Source organism: Oncorhynchus mykiss, chromosome 22, assembly GCF_013265735.2.
Source record: "Oncorhynchus mykiss isolate Arlee chromosome 22, USDA_OmykA_1.1, whole genome shotgun sequence".
In the NCBI taxonomy this organism is placed as follows: Eukaryota; Metazoa; Chordata; class Actinopteri; order Salmoniformes; family Salmonidae; genus Oncorhynchus; species Oncorhynchus mykiss.
The window spans coordinates 31,544,328-31,567,507 of NC_048586.1; the positions used below are offsets into that span (position 1 = coordinate 31,544,328).

At 42.5% G+C, this 23,180-nt stretch overlaps 1 protein-coding gene across 1 annotated transcript; it reads right to left on the reverse strand.

Annotated features, from left to right (window-relative positions):
- Positions 1–23,180, reverse strand: LOC110501758 (protein phosphatase 1, regulatory (inhibitor) subunit 1C). The gene is made up of 6 exons (XM_021579531.2): positions 22,833–23,180; positions 18,365–18,431; positions 10,143–10,162; positions 9,710–9,776; positions 7,934–8,122; positions 1–888 (listed from the first exon to the last, which is right to left on the reverse strand). Exons 1-6 carry the CDS (start codon positions 22,923–22,925, stop codon positions 827–829), a joined length of 498 nt encoding a protein of 165 aa, XP_021435206.2. The 5' UTR covers positions 22,926–23,180; the 3' UTR covers positions 1–826.

A 23,180-nucleotide genomic window follows, 5' to 3' on the forward strand; every position in this document is an offset into this window, starting at 1 on the left:
TATGGGTACATATTTTTATTTTGTTTTATGAACTCTTCCCATAATTCATTTGCTGAGATAACAATTAGCCCACTAAAATAATAATGCCTGCCATTCAGAAGAGAGGGTTTGGCAATAGATGTTAAATGACGTGTCCATGAGGCTGTAGAAATGACATTTGTTTGTCATTTTTGTACAATAATGAATGATGAAAAAACATACAGGTTTCGCCAAGTGTTCATAAAATGAGTAACTTTATTAGGACTTAAGACACTCCAGAGAAGACCCTTTTTTTTTTGCAGGACGTCTTTGTTTGTACCTCAGTGTACTGTATGTAGTACACAAGCCTGCTATACTGTATGCACAAAAGCCCAGTTTCAGTATAAAATACTACAAAAATATATGTGAAATATCAGCAAGTGTTTTTACATTATGAGATGACAATCTGAGATGCAAAAAATAGAAGTAGATATTTTCTTTTATAAGAAAATTAAAACTAAAACCTGTATATTTCCAGTGAACGTTAAGTGCATATCAGTCAGTATTGCTGTTGATATTCCCCACATACTCTCTTATTACAATATATAACGATAATCCACCATACATAACCAAGACTTAAAAGAAGAGTTTGAGAAATTCATTAAAATGTCCTTTCTTGACCTCAACAATACAAGGCTGAATAAAATGGATTATAAGTTTAGAAATTATAACCTGATCAAGTTTAGATACATTTCTAACCAAGAGTTCTTAACCCAGTCATGTGTTTGAACCATCAGAAACATGGATCTGCAGTTTGTGTTCCTCTTCACTTTGGATCCTTCTGCTTGTCTTCCTCCTCCTCCCTCTCCTACTCTTTCTCTTCTTCCTCAGGGAAGGATACTTTTGATTTGCTCTTGAGCAGCTTGACCCCTGGGGATTGGACAGACAGAGTGCTGGATAGTCATGGGTAATGTGACAGACTGTGACTGCAGTCACATCAGAGAGATCAATAGGAAACCCACTCAGTGTCTTCTAACAGCTACTAGCTCTTCACTGACACACACTGTGTCATGATCTACAAGCCTAAACTACAATAATTTCTGTCTGTGTAGTCCCCTTGCTGTCAAAGGATGAAACTATATGTCCATCAGTGTTGGGACTGTAGTAAGTGTTTCAGAGGATGATGCTGTGTTGTTGTTGTGTGTAAGCATGATGCTGTTTGTGTCAGCGTAGGGGCCAACTGTCATCTGTCCTGTGACCAGACCATCTGTTAGTTAAGGTTACCAGAGTGCTCCTTGCAGCTACAATCAACAGCTCATGTTTCAAAGAGCTTTTTTCACTCTCTTGATAAACACTCAGTGATGACCACACTTATGACTCAATATTCTTTCTGACTCATATCCGCTGACTGCAATCTACATCAGTGGTGTAGTGGTTTACCCACCTTTTTTTTGTGGAAAAAAAGCATTGAAAGTATAGGGAGCGTTACATTTTTCAACGCAACTGGTGATTAGTTTACCCCCACCACTACAGCACTGATCAACATCAACCCACAAGCTGTTGTCTCAAGAAAATACAGTGCATAGTGTGTGACTCACTAGACTTGACAATGTGAATTTGTTCACCCGCACCTCCTAAACAACAGTATTGAGCTACACCTGTTACTAAGCATTCTACAAATAAAACAACATTGGCTTTTCCTGGCCTACTTGACTGGCCTGGTCTTAGATCCCTTGAGGTGACAAGGCAGCACATAGGCCCAGGTTCCAACTCCAGTTAATCACATCGTAAATTGAACTTTATTCCCTTTTTAATGGCTTTTCTCTCTATGTGTATTCTGACCTTGAACTTAAGCATGAGAATAGCATGAGATTCACCCACTATTCGTCTGAGGTGTAGCTTGAATAAATGAAGGTGGAGGTGTCTACAGCAGTGGAGGCTGGTGGGTGGAGCTATAGGAGGACGGGATCATTGTAATTTCTGGAATTTAATAAACGGGAAGGTATGACATGTTTGACTCCATTCCATTTGTCAATCGAGCCATTACAATAAGAACGTCCTCCTATAGCTCCTCCCACCAGCAAACTCTGCTCTACAGATATGACATATTCTGTCCTTGACTTAATTCTCTAATTAATTCCACCACCTTTAAGCTTGAAGAAACCATGAATATGGTCGAGCGAACCTACTGGTTCCAAGTGGAAAAAGCATCTACTTTATTTTTTCTATTGAGAACACCATTCTCCATGCACTGCTTTATTCATTATATATTTTTTAAATAATTTTAATATATATATATTATTATTATGAACAAAACAAATACCAAAACATAATTATACAAACAAATGTACATGAACCTAACAGACGGGCATTACATATCGAGATACATTTTCAATTTGCCAAAAAGTTTGATGGTACACATTGCTTTTTTGTTTTTACACTGACTGATCATTTCAAAATAATATTTCAATTCTATCTGAAACGATGTGAAGAGCAGTTTGTACTCCACCCATTTCATTTTATGGATAAAGAATATGCCATGAAAAATAAACACATGAACAATGAAAGTTAAAATCGGGGTCCATATCATTTGGTTCCAAATAAAACATATTATCAGAGTCTTTCAAATGAACATGAACTCACTCCAAAATCATCTGACATAAGAACAGTCCCAAAATAAATGGTCAAGACTCTCTGGGTCACAACCACAACATACACATTTGTTATCAACAGCTATTTTGAATCTGTGTATAATAAAGGTCTTTACAGGGTAGATTCTATGAATGAGTTTATATGATACTTCACCTTATTAGATATAAAATATTTTCCAGACAACAACCAGACTTTGTTCCAGTTCACTTGTCCTAGGACTGCATTCTAGTATCTTCTAGCAAAGGGAATAGTAACATATTGACATTGGTTTTTTTATATACACATTATTACATTTATAGTTTAATATATAAATTCCTTCTAACTGTGTCGAAGCTACAAAATCCTCAACAGTTGTACTTGGAGCACTGTTATATTCTAAACGAAGAATAGCACCTTAAGGGACAGCTCTAACAACTATTTGAAACTACTCAAGAGTGAATGTAACATTGTGTGTTCTCATGAATTCTGGATAACAAGTTTCTCTTCCCTCAATCTTTTAAGTTCAGCCATTTCTTTACCTCTCTTCGTGGCTGTTTGTCATACTTCATTCATTCTCAATATTTCCCATAAGACTTAAATAGTTGGGCTTTCCTCCAATTATATGGTCTATCTTTGGCATCCATCTTGAAATGATCATCTCCCAACAGTCTACTATTGAGTTTCCAATAACTCTGATTCGATTTATTAACTTCAGATCCATTAATATTAAAGATGAGAATATATTTTTATGATCAGTAAGAATTGATGGTTCAATTGATACCCTGACTCATTCTTGACTGTCTGGACATGTCCTTGTTACTCCAAGTGAAGTCCCTTTTATCAGGACATTTACATCTCCAAATATCGAATAATCCAAGACCAAGACATAGATTATTAATCTCAGGATTAACAATGCTGGATCTGTTAGTTTTCACTTCTCCATAAAGTCAACATATTTTTTTGTATGGCCTCAATTTTCATAGTATTTTCCCTAACCGTGTCCTCCAAGCCATATGCCCTTTCACCTATCTTTGCTGTCAAAAGCATCACAATATTGTTTTGCATCTCAAGAGGTTGCCCTCTTGCCCTCTCATCTTTTTCCCCTGGGGCTTGACTGGAGTGTCGTGGTCGTAAAGTGACAGCCTGAGCTGGGGACTGGGTGGGCGCAAGTTGTCAGCATTGTTGTCCGTGCTCACCAGATTTTCATCACCCACAGCAGTATTTCACCCCACAGTTACATTCTGAAGAGGAGTACCCAAAACCATACCATCTTTTGCAGTTAATTGTCCATCTGATGATTGATCAATTTATTTTATTTTGGTTCTGGTCGTGGAAGTTTTCATGAAGACATTCTCGTTTTTGAGCTAGCTAGCTGATCTGGCTATCTAGTGTTGTCGCTAACTTAATAGTTTGAAGTGAATAACTTGCAGAAAGTAATCAATTACTTTGGTAAACACACTAGACCATATTCATGCAGGGTTTTATGACCATAGAAATAACCACATGGTCCTATTTGGGTGAGGAAATCCAATAATTCCTTCAGCTACCAAAAATAATCGCATCTGCACTGACCACTATCTTGCGCGCCTGCACGGCTTTATAATGTTTTGATAAATGTATCATGTGAGACACTATCGGGCGCCACCGTTGGTAATACCCACATACATTTATTTTCGCATCATTCCATTCATCTTTTTTTTTTCGCTGTCACATCCTTGTAAATTGTTCCTAAGGGTCGCTAGCGTTAGTGGATCATGGCGCACGGTTCACGACAACTGGACCGTTGTCATACAGTTCCATGATAGTGAGATTTAGAGTAGATTCATAGGATTATTGTTCGACATTCCAATATTTCATGTATTGAACTTGAATATGACATCATTCAGGATTAATCAAACCTCTGTATTTTGTATTCATCAATATAAAGTATTCCGTGCATAAATGTGCATAAATAATATATAAAATCAGAGTATTTGTATTCTTCCAGTTGGTGCTGAAATGGAGACGAATATGCATAGATTGCCTTCTTCCTTTGATCCCTATAATCTGAACCTCTCTCGATGTATTTGTTCTACTGAGTCTGTCGACAAAATTCTAATTAAATGTGTAACGTATTTAAAGGGATGGCTTAAAAGAAATGTACTGAAAACTCAAGGGGAAAATGTGTTGGCAAGCAAGTGGGAGAGTTTTCAACGGTTGAATGACATTTATTCAAAAGTGCGCAAATTAGCCACACCTGCAGAGCCTGTTACGCGACTAAATAAGGTAAATCTGAATACGAAATAGCCTCCTGAGAAATTCGTAGGTAACGCGTGCCGATAGAGATTTGGTTCCAGGCTACTAGAGTACAGTGGACTTCCACATCATGCCCTACATACAGAGTGGAATTCACTAATACAACAGGCAAAATGACTAATATAAGGCCAATACTGGAAAAAGTCTGATTCATTAGGTTGCATGGTCATCACAGTAGCCCCATGCGGCTATAAAAATAAATTATGCAATTATAAGGCCAATAAATAACACAACAGCATGGCATATTTACAGTAAAGTTAGAAACGTATTATGCATAACCCATCATTAATTAGCTAAATATAAGGCTAATACTGCAGTGAATGTATTACCTGAAAGAGGTAGGCTAGGACATCTACTATATACAGTTGAAGTCGGAAGTTTACATACACCTTAGCCAAATACATTTAAACTCGGTGTAGGTCTTAGGTCAGTTAGTGCACCAGCCCCACCCCCCCCCCCCCCCCCCCCCAGCTTAAAAGGATAAACATCTACATTGGCCATTCTGTCAATCCAGCATGACTTCTGACGGACTCAAAACAACTGGAAACTCAGTAAGAAACAAGCTCTGACTGCGAAAATACATTTTGAATAGTCATCCAACTCGGAGTATCAAGTCGGGGACTTGGGCCTCTTTCTAGAGCTCCGACCTGAATATCACCAATGTCATCATGATTCAACCTTGTTTTTTTCTGAGTTCCCAGTTGTCTTGAAAGCACCATAAATGCAGAGAATGCCACAGCACAACAAGGTGAGGCCAAAAATGTATTGTATGCTGCTGCATAAATTATGTAAATTGCCAGGGAGATATGTATACTGTAGCTCAGAAAGTAATACTAAGTGTATGTTGTGAAGTAAGCTGTTAGTAGCCCATGTGCCTCACCCTAATAATTTGGTCCATTTTTCACTCTTAATTTTGCCTACTGTTCTGACGTGATGCTGCACATGTAGACTATATCCTGTTTTAGAGAAACTCAATTAGTATTTGGTAGCATTGCCTTATAACTTGGGTCAATCATTTCGGGTAGCCTTCCACAAGCTTCCCACAATAAGGTGGGTGAATTTTGGCTCAGGGCTTTGTGATGGCCACTCCATACCTTGACTCCATACCTTGACTTTGTTGTCCTTAAGCCATTTCACCACAACTTTGGAAGTACGCTTGGGGTCATTGTCTTGAGATGTTGCTTCAATATATCCACATAATTTCAGTACCTCATGATGCCATCTATTTTGTGTAGTGCACCAGTCCCTCCTGCAGTAAAGCACCCTCACAACATGATGCTGCTACCCCCGTGCTTCACGGTTGGGATGGTGTTCTTCGGCTTGTAAGCCTCCCCCTTTTTCCTCCTAACATAACAATGGTCATTATGGCCAAACAGTTCTATTTTTGTTTCCTCAGACCAGAGGACATTTCTCCAAAAAGTACGATCTTTGTCCCCATGTGCAGTTGCATACTGTAATCTGGCTTTTTTTATGGCGGTTTTGGAGCAGTGGCTTCTTCCTTGCTGAGCGGCCTTTCAGGTTATATCGATATAGGGCTCGTTTTACTGTGGATATAGATACTTTTGTACCTGCTCCCTCCAGCATGTTGTTCTGGGATTGATTTGCACTTTTCGCACCAAAGTACATTCATCTCTAGGAGACAGAACACATTTTCTTCCTGAGCGGTATGACGGCTGCGTGGTCCCATGGTGTTTATACTTGCATACTATTGTTTGTACAGATAAACCTTCAGGCATTTGGAAATTGCTCCCAATGATGAACCAGACTTGTGGAGGTCTACAATTGTTTTTCTGAGGTCTTGGCTGATATCTTTTGATTTTCCCATGATGCCAAGCAAAGAGCCACTGATTTGAAGGTAGGTCTTGAAATGCATCTACAGGTACACCTCCAATTGACTTAAACAATGTCAAATTGCCTATAATAAGCTTCTAAAGCCATGACATAATTTTCTGGATTTTTCCAAGCTGTTTAAAAGCACTGTCAACTTACTGTATGTAAACGTCTGGCACATATATAAGTGAAATAATCTGTCTGTAAACAATTGCTGGAAAAATTATTTGTGTCATGTACAAAGTAGATGTCCTAACCGACTTGCCAAAACTATAGTTTGTTAACAAGAAATTTGTGGAGTGGTTGAAAAACAAGTTTTAATGACTCCAACCTAAGTGTATGTAAACTTCCGACTTCTACTAGCATAAATCAAAAAATACTTTACATTTTGCAGCTCAGGAGGTTATTCTAGACAAGTCTCTTGTGTGTCTTTATCATTCTCACACAAGTCATTTGCTGATGGCCCAAGCCTATACTACGCCATCTACTGGTACAACGTCGTTATTGAATGCAGTTCTAAAAACAAGCTCTAGATGTGGTGTATTGAGAAATGTGTTTTGTGTTAATGAGTTTATATTTAAAATGGTTGCACATAGCCAATGGATTTGTATGCAGAGGTTGAGTTATTTGAATTAACAAATGACAATGGGGTTTCCATTCTTGATTTGAACTGATTGGATTATGAGATGCAAGGGGGGTTAAAGTTCAATGATGTATTGGGGAGTTGGGCTGAAGACACTATACAGAGTAGTAGACTGGAATGTGTTAAGGAGAACATTAAATAAATCTGTTCCGTTCATTATAAGCACGCTTTGGTGTCTTCAGTAAAAGAACCCAGCATCTTAGGATGCCACACTAGACTTTTATTATGAAAATGAAACCAGAAGCTGCAAAGCAACTCTAACATCTGGGCTAGAGTTGCTTGATTGACTAGCTAACTTCAACTAGCTACTGTTTGTCTACTGCCAAAAGTTTGTACATATACAAAAAGATCTGTAACTGAGTAAATGGTGACGTAAAGTAAGATTGGGAATGTTCATTCAGAGTCGTAACATAGGGTTTGTACGTACTAATTTAACATGTACGTTATGTTTCAAGCATGGCTTTTCTTACGATCCTAACAATTTACCTATGGATTTTTGTGCGATCAAAACGATACGTACGTTCAACCTTTTGGCAGCTATGTCACTCCATATGTGTGGAGTTGTGATGGCCTTACCTGGAGTAAAGGGAGGCTGGTATTGATAGGGGGTGTCTTTGCGCCTTGGTGTGTCTGCCAGTCGTGGCAGATCCCCTGATAGCTCATCTGCTAGGGCCAGTGTATCTGTGTGGGACTGGGGCAGTCTGGTAGGAGGCAGGCTGTCTCTGTCCTCACTGTGGCCTCTACAGCAGTCTGTGGGCTCTCTGCCTGTGGAGGACACACACAGTACATTATAGAGGTCCACAGTATGGCAAAGTGGGTGGGGTTATATCCTACCTGTTTGGCCCTGTCCGGGGGTATCATCGGATGGGGCCACAGTGTCTCCTGACCCCTCCTGTCTCAGCCTCCAGTATTTATGCTGCAGTAGTTTATGTGTCGGGGGGCTAGGGTCAGTCTGTTATATCTGGAGTACTTCTTCTGTCTTATCCGGTGTCCTGTGTGAATTTAAGTATGCTCTCTAATTCTCTCTTTATTTATTTCTCTCTCTCGGAGGACCAGAGCCCTAGGACCATTCTTCAGGACTACCTGGCATGATGACTCCTTGCAGTCCCCAGTCCTCCTGGCCGTGCTGCTGCTCCAGTTTCAACTGTTCCTCCTGCGGCTATGGAACCCTGACCTGTTCACCGGACGTGCTACCTTGTCCCAGACCTGCTGTTTTCAACTCTTTAGAGACAGCAGGAGCGGTAGAGATACTCTTAATGATCGGCTATGAAAAGCCAACTGACATTTACTCCTGAGGTGCTGACCTGTTGCACCCTCGACAACTACTGTGATTATTATTATTTGACCATGCTGGTAATTTATGAACATCTTGGCCATGTTCTGTTATAATCTCCACCCGGCACAGCCAGAAGAGGACTGGCCACCCCTCATAGCCTGGTTCCTGTCTAGGTTTCTTCCTAGGGAATTTTTCCTAGCCACCGTGCTTCTACACCTGCATTGTTTGCTGTTTGGGGTTTTAGGCTGGGTTTCTGTACAGTACTTTGAGATATCAGCTGATGTAAGACAGGCTATATAAATAAATTTGATTTGATTTGTCCAATGATCACAATTATAATGGTGTGCTTAATTTGTACGGAAATTGGTCTCCTACTCTTAACCTTTGCTCTCCCGACTGAGAAATGTGTGTTTTCTATTTCCTTTCAGATTTCTTCTGGGAACACAGAATGTTGTTTTTGTGTTTCCGTAATTGCATGAATTACCAGTATAATCTGTAGCCCTATGCCTTCCAGCCATGTACAAACCTGGGCCGATTATTTTACTGGACCATATTCAGCATGCTACTCTCGGTCAACTGAATTCAAGGCCATCCAACCTGGGGTGTTTGGCCATGTTGGATATTTTCTAATCTACACACTAATTAACAAGCCAGGTTTGTGAAGAAAATATTTGTTGTGGTATAAAATTGGACCATAAATAGGCTGCTGTGCTGAAATGAATTTTGATCCTCTGTACATATTGTCTGAATAACAACTATCTATTTGAGAGACATGCAGTAGGATGGTGTAGCTCTCTCTTTGCCCTGTCTATCACTGCAGCTAAAGTAGGATTGCGTAGCTTCCCTGGTCAGTCAATCAATATCTAATGTAGATTTACAGTGCTACCTCCTGTCTAAGTCAGCACCTGACTAGCTCTGTCACACATTTCAGTGGTCTCTGTGGCGGTATAATGCTGACTACAGACGTTTCATCAGTGTTTCCTACACTCACCAGAATAAAAGGGAGAGTATGAACTAATGGCACTTCCATCTCATCATGTTATGGCAGTTTGTGTGAACAAGGTTCTGTACTGTACCTTTCATGGTGGGTGGAGAGTAGACACTGTGTTTCCTCTGAGCAGGAGACGACTCTGCACTCTGGACCTGGTGGTGTAGAGGGATGGAGGCAGGAGGTGTAGAGGGATGGAGGGAGGAGGTGTAGAGGGATGGAGGGAGGAGGTGTCGAGGAGGAATGGTGCGGGTGGAAAAGAACAGCATGTGAACCAACAAGGCAGAGCCAGAGATCCCATTTCACTGATGCTATTTCAGGAATCAATGACAACTGCATCAGAAATGCCTCTTGAACCATAGACAACAGCTAGAGATGAGGTTTTTGCAATCTGGCTATTCTGTCCATATCCAAACATGCAACATTTAAATAAAAGTTGATTTTATGGGAAATTTTATTTGTGACATCACATGATTTTGAAACAGAGCAGTCGGGTATGGGTGACAGTGTGTGTAACCTACCTCTCCTTGATGCTTGTCATCTGTGGGAGAGAAAAGCAGACAGTTAGTGATGTGCAGCCTATCTGTGTGTTGAGGCTCTGCACCCACCCACACACACACCCACCCACACCCACACCCACACAGAGAGAGACAGCGTGTGACATGTGACTTGGTTTATTATAGACTAAGACCCTGGGAGAGAGATGGAGAGCGATAAGATGGTCACCATGAGGCTGAGAGTTTATGGTTCAGTGTCCAGATCACTGCTGACCTCAGGCTCTAATGGCTGACTGGTGACTATTCCACTCCACCTCCATTTACATTTCTCTGAATTGAAATTGAGATCTCCATCAAGCAGAGGGTGATTCATAGGGTGTCATTGAGACAGTTCTGATGATGGGTTTTATCACCATGAACATGACAGCTGGAGCTTAAGATCAATAACTAGCTAACCATTTTGTTGAATGAACAGCACTGGGCCATTGATAAAACCTTCTAGCCTTTGTTTGATGAGGAGAACACAAGGACAGGACAAACATGTGAAACACACATGAGCACATTTATAAATGAATTGGACTGCATCACAGACACGCCTATGTTGTATTCTGAAGGTCAACACAGTACAAGAGTATATAAACGGAAGAACAACATGTGAAACACATTAACATGACTCATTTGTTGAATGCATGGCAAGGGGCAACACACAAGCCCTGTATTGTACAGTATGTTGTCCTCTGAGGCCAGCTCCATGGTTTTCACATATTATATATCTGTTTGGGAGTGTTCAATTAAAGCCATAGGGCACTGCTTCTCAAATATTTTGATAACACATCTGGTTTTCAAGGATACAATTCTGATTCAGGACAAACAATGATCCAGAGACACAACACTACAGTAAGGTTCAGTATTAACCTTCCGAAGTGGTCTCTCTTCAAGAGACACAGTTCAGATGACATTCACAGGGAAATATTAGCAAGACAAAGAGCTGCTTGTAGCTGAAATAATGGCTGTGAATAGTGAAAAGGGTCCCACGCACACTACAGTATGCAGCTCACATACACAGACAGAGTTGAGCAAAACAAGTTTCACCCGACACAAGCAGACAAACTACAGACAGGCTACATTACAGTACACCACCCAGTACCATTCACAACACACAGGCAGGGTAATGTAAATGTAAAAGGCCATATAGCATAAACAGTTGATCAACTAAACAAAGAGCTTGACGAGACAACTAGGCTGGAGAAAACTGTCCATAAAGCCATTGACTACACCCATGGAGACGCAGGTGGAAAGAGGGATGGAGGGAGGGATAGAACCAGGCTCATGAAGGGAACAGAACTGTCCCATCGGCAGCAGTTCAAATCAAATCAAATTGTATTATTCACATGCGCCGAATACAACAGGTGAATGCTTACAGTGAAATGCTTACTTACAGCAGCAGTAAAATAACAAGAGCGAGACTATATACAGGGGGTACCGGTACAGAGTCAATGTGTGTTGGCACTGGTTAGTTGAGGTAATATGTACATGTAGGTAGAGTTATTAAAGTGACTATGCATAGATGATAACAACCGAGAGTAGCAGAGGTTTAAAAGGGGGGGCAATGCAAATAGTCTGGGTAGCCATTTGATTAGATGTCCAGGAGTCTTATGGCTTGGGGGTAGAAGCTGTTTAGAAGCCGCTTGGACCTAGACTTGGTGCTCCGGTACTGCTTGCCATGTGGTAGCAGAGAGAACAGTCTATGACTAGGGTGGCTGGAGTCTTTGACCATTTTTAGGGCTTTCCTCTGACACTGCCTGGTATAAAGGTCCTGGATGGCAGGAAGCTTGGCCTCAGTGATGTACTGGGCTGTTCGCACTACTCTCTGTAGTGCCTTGCGGTCGGAAACCGAGCAGTTGCCATACCAGGCAGTGATGCAACCATCATGCTCTCGATGGTGCATCTGTAGAACCTTTTGAGGATCTGGGGACCATGCCGAGTCTTTTCAGTCTCCTGAGGGGGAATAGGTTTGTCGTGCCCTCTTCACGACTGTCTTGGTGTGCTTGGACCATGTTAGTTTGTTAGTGATGTGGACACCAAGGAACTTGAAGCTCTCAACCTGCTCCACTGCAGCCCTGTTGATGAGAATGGGGGCGTGCTCTGTCCTCTTTTTCCTGCAGTCCACAATCATCTCCAGTTACCTAAGTTTGCCATAAACACAGACCTGGAACTGAGGAGGAAGAAATCCATGGATAAAAGACAACCTGGGTCTATGATGCAACACACACACACATACCAATGCCATTCTGACAATGTAACAACTCTAAACTGGCTCCTGGATGCAGGGCTATTTCATTGCCACCCAGTAGATTTGTGTTAGATGGTTTGTCCCTGAGACAGGTTTGGCCCAAATGGCACTCTATTTCCTATGAAATGCACTACCTTTTACCAGAGCCAATAGGGTCAAAGGTAGTGCACTATATAGGCCCCTCAAACTCAACTCTGGACCTCGAAGTCAGTTCCACTGCTATTTTAAATTGTTCTCCTCTAATCAGGGATTTAGATGGGACACAAGGTGGGTGCAATAAATGATCACTTAGAACAAAAAAACATCATGTGCCGGACCTTGAAGGGTAAGAGTTTAATATTCCTGATGTAGGGAATAGGGTTCCATTTGAGAAGCAGACAAGAACACCCCCTATTCTGCCTGGACCTCTCTATGAGAAACATACGGGCCAGCACACCATCCATCAACTAACAGTATAGATAGTATAGATAGATACAACCTGTTTGTATACTGTACAGGCACACACAGCTTTCTATCAGCTTTGAAGTGTAAAACATACACAAGTGTTTTATTACAGACAGCTCCTGTACTCACATCTCTAGTTTGGTCCTTATGGCCTCTTCTAACTGTCTCACTGTCATCCACAGCTGTGCCTGGGGGCTTTTGGCATAGGTCCTCCCTGTCTTACTCTATGGTGACCTTTCCAAAAGTAGTGGGGAGGACCAGAGTGTGGACAAGGCAGCTTGTTTTGCTGTGACTGTGCTGCAGTGTATGAGTTGTGACTATGGCTAAGCAGCAGGCTGTGCTGCAGTCTGAGCTGTAAGCTGTGGCTGTGTCACAGGGAAGGTATTTGTACTGATGTCACATTGTGACCCTCTCACACAATGTTCTGGATCTCTCACCCCAGGTTAGATTCCAATCTCACTGTTTCAGGATGACGCAACACAGACAGAACATTCACCTTGCTGTGCACAGCCTTGTCTTTCTTTTACTCTCTTCTGGTTACTCCCATCACCCACCATCCATCCTATCACCCTCCATGCATCCTTCTGTCAACCCCATTCATCCTTCTATAAACCTCCATCCACCCTTCTTTCATCCTCCTATCACTCCCCATACATCCTTCTATCAACCTCCCTCCATCCTTCTATCACCCTCCATCCATCCTTCTATCAACCTCCATCCATCCTTCTATCAACCTCCATCCATCCTTCTATCGACCTCCATTCCATCCCTCTATCACCCTCCATCCCTCCTTATATCACCCTCCAATCAACCTCCATTCCATCCTTCTAACACCCTCCATCCATCCTTCTATTACCCTCCATCCATCCTTCTATCAACCTCCATCCATCCTTCTATCATTCACCATCCATCCTTCTATCAACCTCCATCCATCCTCCTACCAACCTCCATCATTCATTCTATCACCCTCCATCCATCCTATCACCCTCCAACCATCCTATTAACCTTAATTCCATGCTTCTAACAACCTCCATTCATCCTTCTATCACCATCCATCCTTCCTATCAATCTCCATCCATCCTATCACCCTCCATCCATCCTATCACCATCCACCCATCCTTCTATCAGCCTCAATCGATCCTTCTATCAACCTCCATCCATCCTTCTATCACCCTACATCCATCCTTCTATCACCCTCCATCAATCCTATCACCCTCCACCCATCCTATCACCCTCCACCCATCGTCCTATCAGCCTCAATCGATCCTTCTATCAACCTCCATCCATCCTTCTATCACCCTACATCCATCTTTTTATCACCCTCCATCAATCCTCCTATCACCCTCCATCCATCCTTCTATCACCCTCCAATCAACCTCCATCCATCGTTCTATCAACCTCCATTCCATCCTTCTATCACCCTCCATCCAGCCTTCGATCACCCTCCAATCAACCTCCATTCCATCCTCCTATCAACCCCCATCCATCCTTCTATCACCCTCCATCCATCCTTCTATTAACCTTAATTATATCCTTCTATCACTCTCCATCCATCCTATCACCCCCCATCCATCCTTCTATCAACCTCCATCCATCCTTCTATCACCCTCCATCCATCCTATCACCCTCCATCCATCCTTCTATTAACCTTAATCCATCCATCCTATCAACCTCCATCCATCCATCATTCTATTAACCTTAATCCATCCTTCTAACAACCTCCATCCCTCCTTCTATCACCCTCCATTCATCCTTCTATCACCCTCCAATCAACCTCCATTAAATCCTTCTATCATCCTCCATCCAGCCTTCTATCACCCTCCATCCATCCTATCACCCTCCATCCATCCTATCACCCTCCACCCATCCTTCAATCAATCTCCATCCATCCTTCAATCAATCTCCATCCATCCTTCTATCACCCTCCATCCATCATTCTATCACCCTCCATCCATCCTATCACCCTCCACCCATCCTTCTATCACCCTCCATCAATTGTTCTATCACCATCCATCCATCCTTCTATTACCCTCCATCCATCCTTCGATCAACCTCCATCCATCCTTCTATCACCCTCCAATCAACATCCATCCATCGTTCTATCAACCTCCATTCCATCCTTCTATCAACCTCCATTCCATCCTTCTATCAACCATCCATCCTTCTATCACCCTCCAATCAACCTCCATCCATTGTTCTATCAACCTCCATTCCATCCTTCTATCACCCTCCATCCAGCCTTCAATCACCCTCCAATCAACCTCCATTCCATCCTCCAAACAACCCCAATCCATCCTTCTATCACCCTCCATCCATCCTATCACCCTCCATCCATCCTTCTATTAACCTTAATTATATCCTTCTATCACTCTCCATCCATCATATCACCATCCATCCATCCTTCTATCAATCTCCATCCATCCTTCTATCACCCTCCATCCATCATTCTATCAGCCTCCATCCATCCTTCTATCAGCCTCCATCCATCCTATCACCATCCACCCATCCTTCTATCAGCCTCAATCGATCCTTCTATCAACCTCCATCCATCCTTCTATCACCCTACATCCATCCTTCTATCACCCTCCATCAATCCTTCTATCACCATCCATCCATCCTTCTATTACCCTCCATCCATCCTTCGATCAACCTCCATCCATCCTTCTATCACCCTCCAATCAACATCCATCCATCGTTCTATCAACCTCCATTCCATCCTTCTATCAACCTCCATCCATCCTTCTATCACCCTCCAATCAACCTCCATCCATTGTTCTATCAACCTCCATTCCATCCTTCTATCACCCTCCATCCAGCCTTCGATCACCCTCCAATCAACCTCCATTCCATCCTCCTATCAACCCCAATCCATCATTCTATCACCCATCATCCATCCTATCACCCTCCATCCATCCTTCTATTAACCTTAATTATATCCTTCTATCACTCCCCATCCATCCTATCACCCCCCTTCCATGCTTCTATCAACCTCCATCCATCCTATCACCCTCCATCCATCCTTCTATTAACCTTAATCCATCCTATCACCCTCCATCCATCCTTCTATTAACCTTAATCCATCCTATCACCATCCATCCTATCACCCTCCATCCATCCATCCTTCTATTAACCTTAATCCATCCTTCTATCAACCTCCATCCATCCTTCTATCACCCTCCAATCAACCTCCATTCATCCTTCTATCACCATCCATCCATCCTATCAATCTCCATCCATCCTTCTATCACCCTCCATCCATCCATCCTATCAATCTCCATCCATCCTTCTATCACCCTCCATCCATCCTTCTATCAGCCTCCATCCATCCTTCTATCACCCTCAACCCATCCTATCACCCTCCACCCATCCTTCTATCAGCCTCAATCGATCCTTCTATCAACCTCCATCCATCCTTCTATCACCCTACATCCATCTTTCTATCACCCTCCATCAATCCTCCAATCAACCTCCATCCATCGTTCTATCAACCTCCATTCCATCCTTCTATCACCCTCCATCCAGCCTTCGATCACCCTCCAATCAACCTCCATTCCATCCTCCTATCAACCCCCATCCATCCTTCTATTACCCTCCATCCATCCTTCTATTAACCTTAATTATATCATTCTATCACTCTCCATCCATTCTATCACTCTCCATCCATCCTATCACCCCCATCCATCCTTCTATCAACCTCCATCCATCCTTCTATCAACCTCCATCCATCCTTCTATCACCCTCCATCCATCCTATCACCCCATCCATCCTTTTATCAACCTCCATCCATCCTTCTATCAGCCTCCATCCATCCTATCACCCTCCACCCATCCTATCACCCTCCACCCATCCTTCTATCACCCTCCATCAATCCTTCTATCACCATCCATCCATCCTTCTATTACCCTCCATCCATCCTTCTATTAACCTTAATCCATCCTATCACCCTCCATCCATCCTTCTATTAACCTTAATCCATCCTATCACCATCCATCCATCCTATCACCTTCCATCCATCCATCCTTTTATTAACCTTAATCCATCCTTCTATCAACCTCCATCCATCCTTCTATCACCCTCCAATCAACCTCCATTAAATCCTTCTATCATCCTCCATCCAGCCTTCTATCACCCTCCATCCATCCTATCACCCTCCATCCATCCTATCACCCTCCATCCATCCTATCACCCTCCATCCATCCTATCACCCTCCACCCATCCTTCTATCAGCCTCAATCGATCCTTCTATCAACCTCCATTCCATCCTTCTATCACCCTCCATCCAGCCTTTGATCACCCTCCAATCAACCTCCATTCCATCCTCCTATCAACCCCCATCCATCCTTCTATCACCCTCCATCCATCCTTCTATTAACCTTAATTATATCATTCTATCACTCTCCATCCATCCTATCACCCCCCATCCATCCTTCTATCAACCTCCATCCATCCTATCAACCTCCATCCATCCTATCACCCTCCATCCATCCTATCACCCTCCATCCATCCTATCACCCTCCATCCATCCTTCTATTAACCTCCATCCATCCTTCTATTAACCTCCATCCATCCTTCTATCAACCTCCATCCATCCTTCTATCACCCTCTATCCATCCTTCTATCAACCTCCATCCATTCTTCTATCAACCTCCAGCCATTCTATCACCCTCCATCCATCCTATCACCCTCCATCCATCATTCTATTAACCTTAATCCATCCTTCTATCAGCATCAATCCATCCTTCTATCATCCTTAATTCCATCCTTCTATCAACCTCCATCCTTCTATCAACCTCCATCATCCTTGTATCACCCTCCATCCATCCTTCTATCACCTTCCATCCATCCTTCTATCACCCTCCATCCATCCTTTTTTTAGTCTCAATCCATTCTTCTATCACCCTCCATCCATCCTATCACCCTTCGTCCATCCTATCAATCTCCATCTATCCTTTTATCACCCTCCATCCATCCTTCTCCCCCCAGACCTCTTATAGTAACACTCAATTTTGTGTACCCCATAAGAATAGTCTCAAGCCCTCATTCAACCCAAATTAACAAAACTCCTTCATATCCCACAGCTCTTCATTAAATATCAACAGATGGTTCTGAAAGAAAACACTTTATTGACATAATGAGATCGAGCCAAAGTCTTAATTCTTCTCTTTAGCAGTAAAACTTGAGTAAATTGGGATACATACATGAACAAAACCCCTCTAAACACAAATACGCCTCTACTTAAGCATAACATGCTCAATGCCAGTAGACTAGAGTATAACAAACAAAACAAACATTGTCACATGAAGACACACATAACTTCCATGACAGTTTGTGAGTCATGCAGAGTGAAGCTTGGCAAATGGCTTCAACATTCCATTGCGACACAGGAAATAAAATAAATTCCAATTCCATTGCTTTTCAGTGAGGAAAATTACAATTGGAATTTCAGTTTATTTCCGGAATTGAATGAATTGACCCCAACCCTGTTCTTCACTCAGTAGCAGTGTCTTACCTGCTGCAGTTAGGTCTGGTGGAAGATAGATGACATGGGTAGCTGGTGTAGGTCTCCTCTTACGGATCTGTTAGGTGGAGACAGGACATGGCGGGATAGGACAGGACGGGACAGTACAGGAAAGAGAGGTGTTCAAGTGTGGCACTGAAGATAACTGGAGACAGACAATAAGCACCAGTAACCCAGTAGCATATGATACAGACTTGCTGTGTGTGCATGTTTTACAAAGTGGTAGAGTTTAGTGTCAATACAATCAATGACCTACAGTACCAGTCAAAAGTTTGTATACACCCTACTCATTCAAGGGTTTTTGTAGAATAATAGTGAAGACATCAAACTATGAAATAACACATATGGAATCATGTAGTTACAGAATTTTTTTTAAACAAATCAAAATATATTTGAGATTTTTCAAAGTAGCCACCCTTTGCCTTGATGACAACTTTGCACACTATTGGCAATCTTTCAATCAGCTTCATGAGGTAGTCGCTTGGAATGCATTTCAATTAACAAGTATGCTTTGTAAAAAGTTAATTTGTGGAATTTCTTCTTAATGCGTTTGAGCCAAGCCAGCCTCCATGGTCAAATTGCTGCAAAGAAACCACTACTAAAAGACACCAATAAGAAGAAGAGACTTGCTTGGGCCAAGAAACATGAGCAATGGACATTAGACTGGTGGAAATCTGTCCTTTGGTCTGATTAATCCAAATGTGAGATTTTTGGATCCAACCACCGTGTCTTTGTGAGATGCAGAGTAGGTGAACGGATGATCTCTGCATGTGTGGTTCACATCGTGAAGCATGGAGGAGCAGGTGTGATGGTGTGGGGGTGCTTTGTTGGTGACACTGTCAGCTATTTATTTTGAATTCAAGGTACACTTAACCAGCATGGCTACCACAGCATTCTGCAGCGATACGCTATCCCATCTGGTTTGCGCTTAGTGGGACTATCGTTTGTTTTTCAACAGGACAATGACCCAACACACCTCCAGGCTGTGTAAGGGCTATTTGACCTAGAAGGAGAGTGATGGAGTGCTGCATCAGATGACCTGGCCTCCACAATCACCCGACTTCAACCCAATTGAGATGGTTTGGGATGTGTTGGACCTCAGAGTGTAGGAAAAGCAGCCAACAAGTGCTCAGCATATGTGGGAACTCATTCAAGACTGTTGGAAAAGGTTTCCAGGTGAAGCTGGTTGAGAGAATGCCAAGAGTGTGGAAAGCTGTCATCAAGGCAAAGGGTGGCTACTTTTTTATTTATTTAATTTTTATTTGACCTTTATTTAACCAGGTAGGCTAGTTGAGAACAAGTTCTCATTTGCAACTGCGACCTGGCCAAGATAAAGCATAGCGATTCGACACATACAACAACACAGAGTTACACATGAAATAAACAAAACATAGTCAATTATACAGTAGAACAAAATAAAACAAAAAGTCTATATACAGTGAGTGCAAATGAGGTAAGATAAGGGAGTTAAGGCAATAAATAGGCCATGGTGGCGAAGTAATTACAATATAGCAATTAAACACTGGAATGGTAGACGTGCAGAAGATGAATGTGCAAGTTGAGATACTGGGGTGCAAAGGAGCAAGATAAATAAATAAATACTGTATGGGGATGAGGTAGGTAGATACAGTGCCTTGCGAAAGTATTCGGCCCCCTTGAACTTTGCGACCTTTTGCCACATTTCAGGCTTCAAACATAAAGATATAAAACTGTATTTTTTTGTGAAGAATCAACAACAAGTGGGACACAATCATGAAGTGGAACGACATTTATTGGATATTTCAAACTTTTTAAACAAATCAAAAACTGAAAAATTGGGCGTGCAAAATTATTCAGCCCCCTTAAGTTAATACTTTGTAGCGCCACCTTTTGCTGCGATTACAGCTGTAAGTCGCTTGGGGTATGTCTCTATCAGTTTTGCACATCGAGAGACTGACATTTTTTCCCATTCCTCCTTGCAAAACAGCTCGAGCTCAGTGAGCTTGGATGGAGAGCATTTGTGAACAGCAGTTTTCAGTTCTTTCCACAGATTCTCGATTGGATTCAGGTCTGGACTTTGACTTGGCCATTCTAACACCTGGATATGTTTATTTTTGAACCATTCCATTGTAGATTTTGCTTTATGTTTTGGATCATTGTCTTGTTGGAAGACAAATCTCCGTCCCAGTCTCAGGTCTTTTGCAGACTCCATCAGGTTTTCTTCCAGAATGGTCCTGTATTTGGCTCCATCCATCTTCCCATCAATTTTAACCATCTTCCCTGTCCCCGCTGAAGAAAAGCAGGCCCAAACCATGATGCTGCCACCACCATGTTTGACAGTGGGGATGGTGTGTTCAGGGTGATGAGCTGTGTTGCTTTTACGCCAAACATAACGTTTTGCATTGTTGCCAAAAGGTTCAATTTTGGTTTCATCTGACCAGAGCACCTTCTTCCACATGTTTGGTGTGCCTCCCAGGTGTCTTGTCGCAAACTTTAAACCACACTTTTTATGGATATCTTTAAGAAATGGCTTTCTTCTTGCCACTCTTCCATAAAGGCCAGATTTGTGCAATATACGACTGATTGTTGTCCTATGGACAGAGTCTCCCACCTCAGCTGTAGATCTCTGCAGTTCATCCAGAGTGATCATGGGCCTCTTGGCTGCATCTCTGATCAGCCTTCTCCTTGTATGAGCTGAAAGTTTAGAGGGACGGCCAGGTCTTGGTAGATTTGCAGTGGTCTGATACTCCTTCCATTTCAATATTATCGCTTGCACAGTGCTCCTTGGGATGATTAAAGCTTGGGAAATATTTTTGTATCCAAATCACGCTTTAAACTTCTTCACAACAGTATCTCGGACCTGCCTGGTGTGTTCCTTGTTCTTCATGATGCTCTCTGCGCTTTTAACGGACCTCTGAGACTATCACAGTGCAGGTGCATTTATACGGAGACTTGATTACACACAGGTGGATTGTATTTATCATCATTAGTCATTTAGGTCAACATTGGATCATTCAGAGATCCTCACTGAACTTCTGGAGAGAGTTTGCTGCACTGAAAGTAAAGGGGCTGAATAATTTTGCACGTCCAATTTTTCAGTTTTTGATTTGTTAAAAAAGTTTGAAATATCCAATAAATGTCGTTCCACTTCATGATTGTGTCCCACCTGTTGTTGATTCTTCACAAAAAAATACAGTTTTATATCTTTATGTTTGAAGCCTGAAATGTGGCAAAAGGTCGCAAAGTTCAAGGGGGCCGAATACTTTCGCAAGGCACTGTAGATGGGCTGTTTACAGATGGGCTATGTACAGGTGCAGTGATCTGCTCTGACAGCTGGTGCTTAAAGCTAGTGAGGGAGATATGAGTCTCCAAATTCAGAGATTTTTGCAGTTCGTTCCAGTCATTGGCAGCAGAGAACTGGAAGGAAAGACGACCAAAGGAGGAATTGGCTTTGGGGGTGACCAGTGAGATATACCTGCTGGAGTGCGTGCTACGAGTGGGTGCTGCTATGGTGACCAGTGAGCTGAGATAAGGCGGGGCTTTACCTAGCAGAGACTTGTAGATAACCTGTAGCCAGTGGGTTTGGCGACGAGTATGAAGCGAGGGCCAACCAACGAGAGCATACAGGTCACAATGGTGGGCAGTGTATGGGGCTTTGGTGACAAAACAGATGGCACTGTGATAGACTGCATCCAGTTTGTTGAGTAGAGTGTTGGAGGCTATTTTATAGATGACATCACCGAAGTCTAGGATCGGTAGGATGGTCAGTTTTACGAGGGTATGTTTGGCAGCATGAGTGAAGGATGCTTTGTTGCAATATAGGAAGCCAATTCCAGATTTAATTTGGATTGGATATGCTTAATGTGAGTCTGGAAGGAAAGTTTACAGTCTAAACAGAAACCTAGGTATTTGTAGTTGTCCACGTATTCTAAGTCAGAGCCGTCCATAGTAGTGATGCTGGACGGGCGAGCAGGTGCGGGCAGTGATCGGTTGAATAGCATGCATTTAGTTTAACTTGCGTTTAAGAGCAGTTGGAGGCCACGGAAGGAGAGTTGTAGGGGTGGGTGTGGAGGTGGTGGGGAGCGGGAGAGGTTGGCCAAAAATGGGGATGAAGCGATCTTTCTAAAATCACAATAGTGACAAATAAGGATACAATCAAATAGTAAAAAAAAAAAATCCCAATCAATATTCACTCAAAGCACTGACAAGTTGTAATAAGATTTAGGCAACTAAGATTGTGACAAATAAATGCAGAAAGTGGTGGGGGCAGGGGGAAATCCATGTCATAAAACATATTTTCCTACCAGGCATAATATGATCAAAGTAAAGCTTATTCTGCCAGTCAGTCTCAAGAGGAGCTAGCTCTTCACAGCCCCCACTCATTCAACAAGCCCACCATCCCATTAACCTCACATTACCATGTCATAATGGTAAAAACATTTATTACCATATCGTGTCGAAACTGAATGTTCTTACTCACATGCTCTGATGCCTGAGGGTCCAGCTGACTCTGAAACACAGGCACAGAAAACTGGATCTTCTTAGGACTGTTGGACTCCATGCTGGACTCCATGTTTGTGGAAAGAGAGCGTAGGAAAGAAAGTAAGAGAAAGAGACGAAGAGAGGGGACTGCGTTGGGAGCAGCTGCACACAGCAGCAGCCTCTCTTCTCTTCTGTTCCTTTCCCTTCCTTATGAGCCCTGGGATAGCTTTACTGGACAGCCCAGCCTGCCTCCCCCTGCCCCCGTCCGAGAGAGAGAGAGAGAGAGAGAAAAGGAGAGGGAGGGAGGGAGAAAAGGAGGGAGAGAGGGAAGGAGGGAGAGAAAGAG

Excerpts from the sequence above, each read along its gene's own strand:
- LOC110501758 (XM_021579531.2), bottom strand. The coding sequence starts at position 22,925 with ATGGAGTCCAGCATGGAGTCCAACAGTCCTAAGAAGATCCAGTTTTCT. Across the intron at positions 18,432-22,832 it reads ACCCTCAGGCATCAGAGCAT|ATCCGTAAGAGGAGACCTAC; the intron begins GTGAGTAAGAAC and ends TCCACCTAACAG. Across the intron at positions 889-7,933 it reads CCAGCCTCCCTTTACTCCAG|GGGTCAAGCTGCTCAAGAGC; the intron begins GTAAGGCCATCA and ends TCCAATCCCCAG.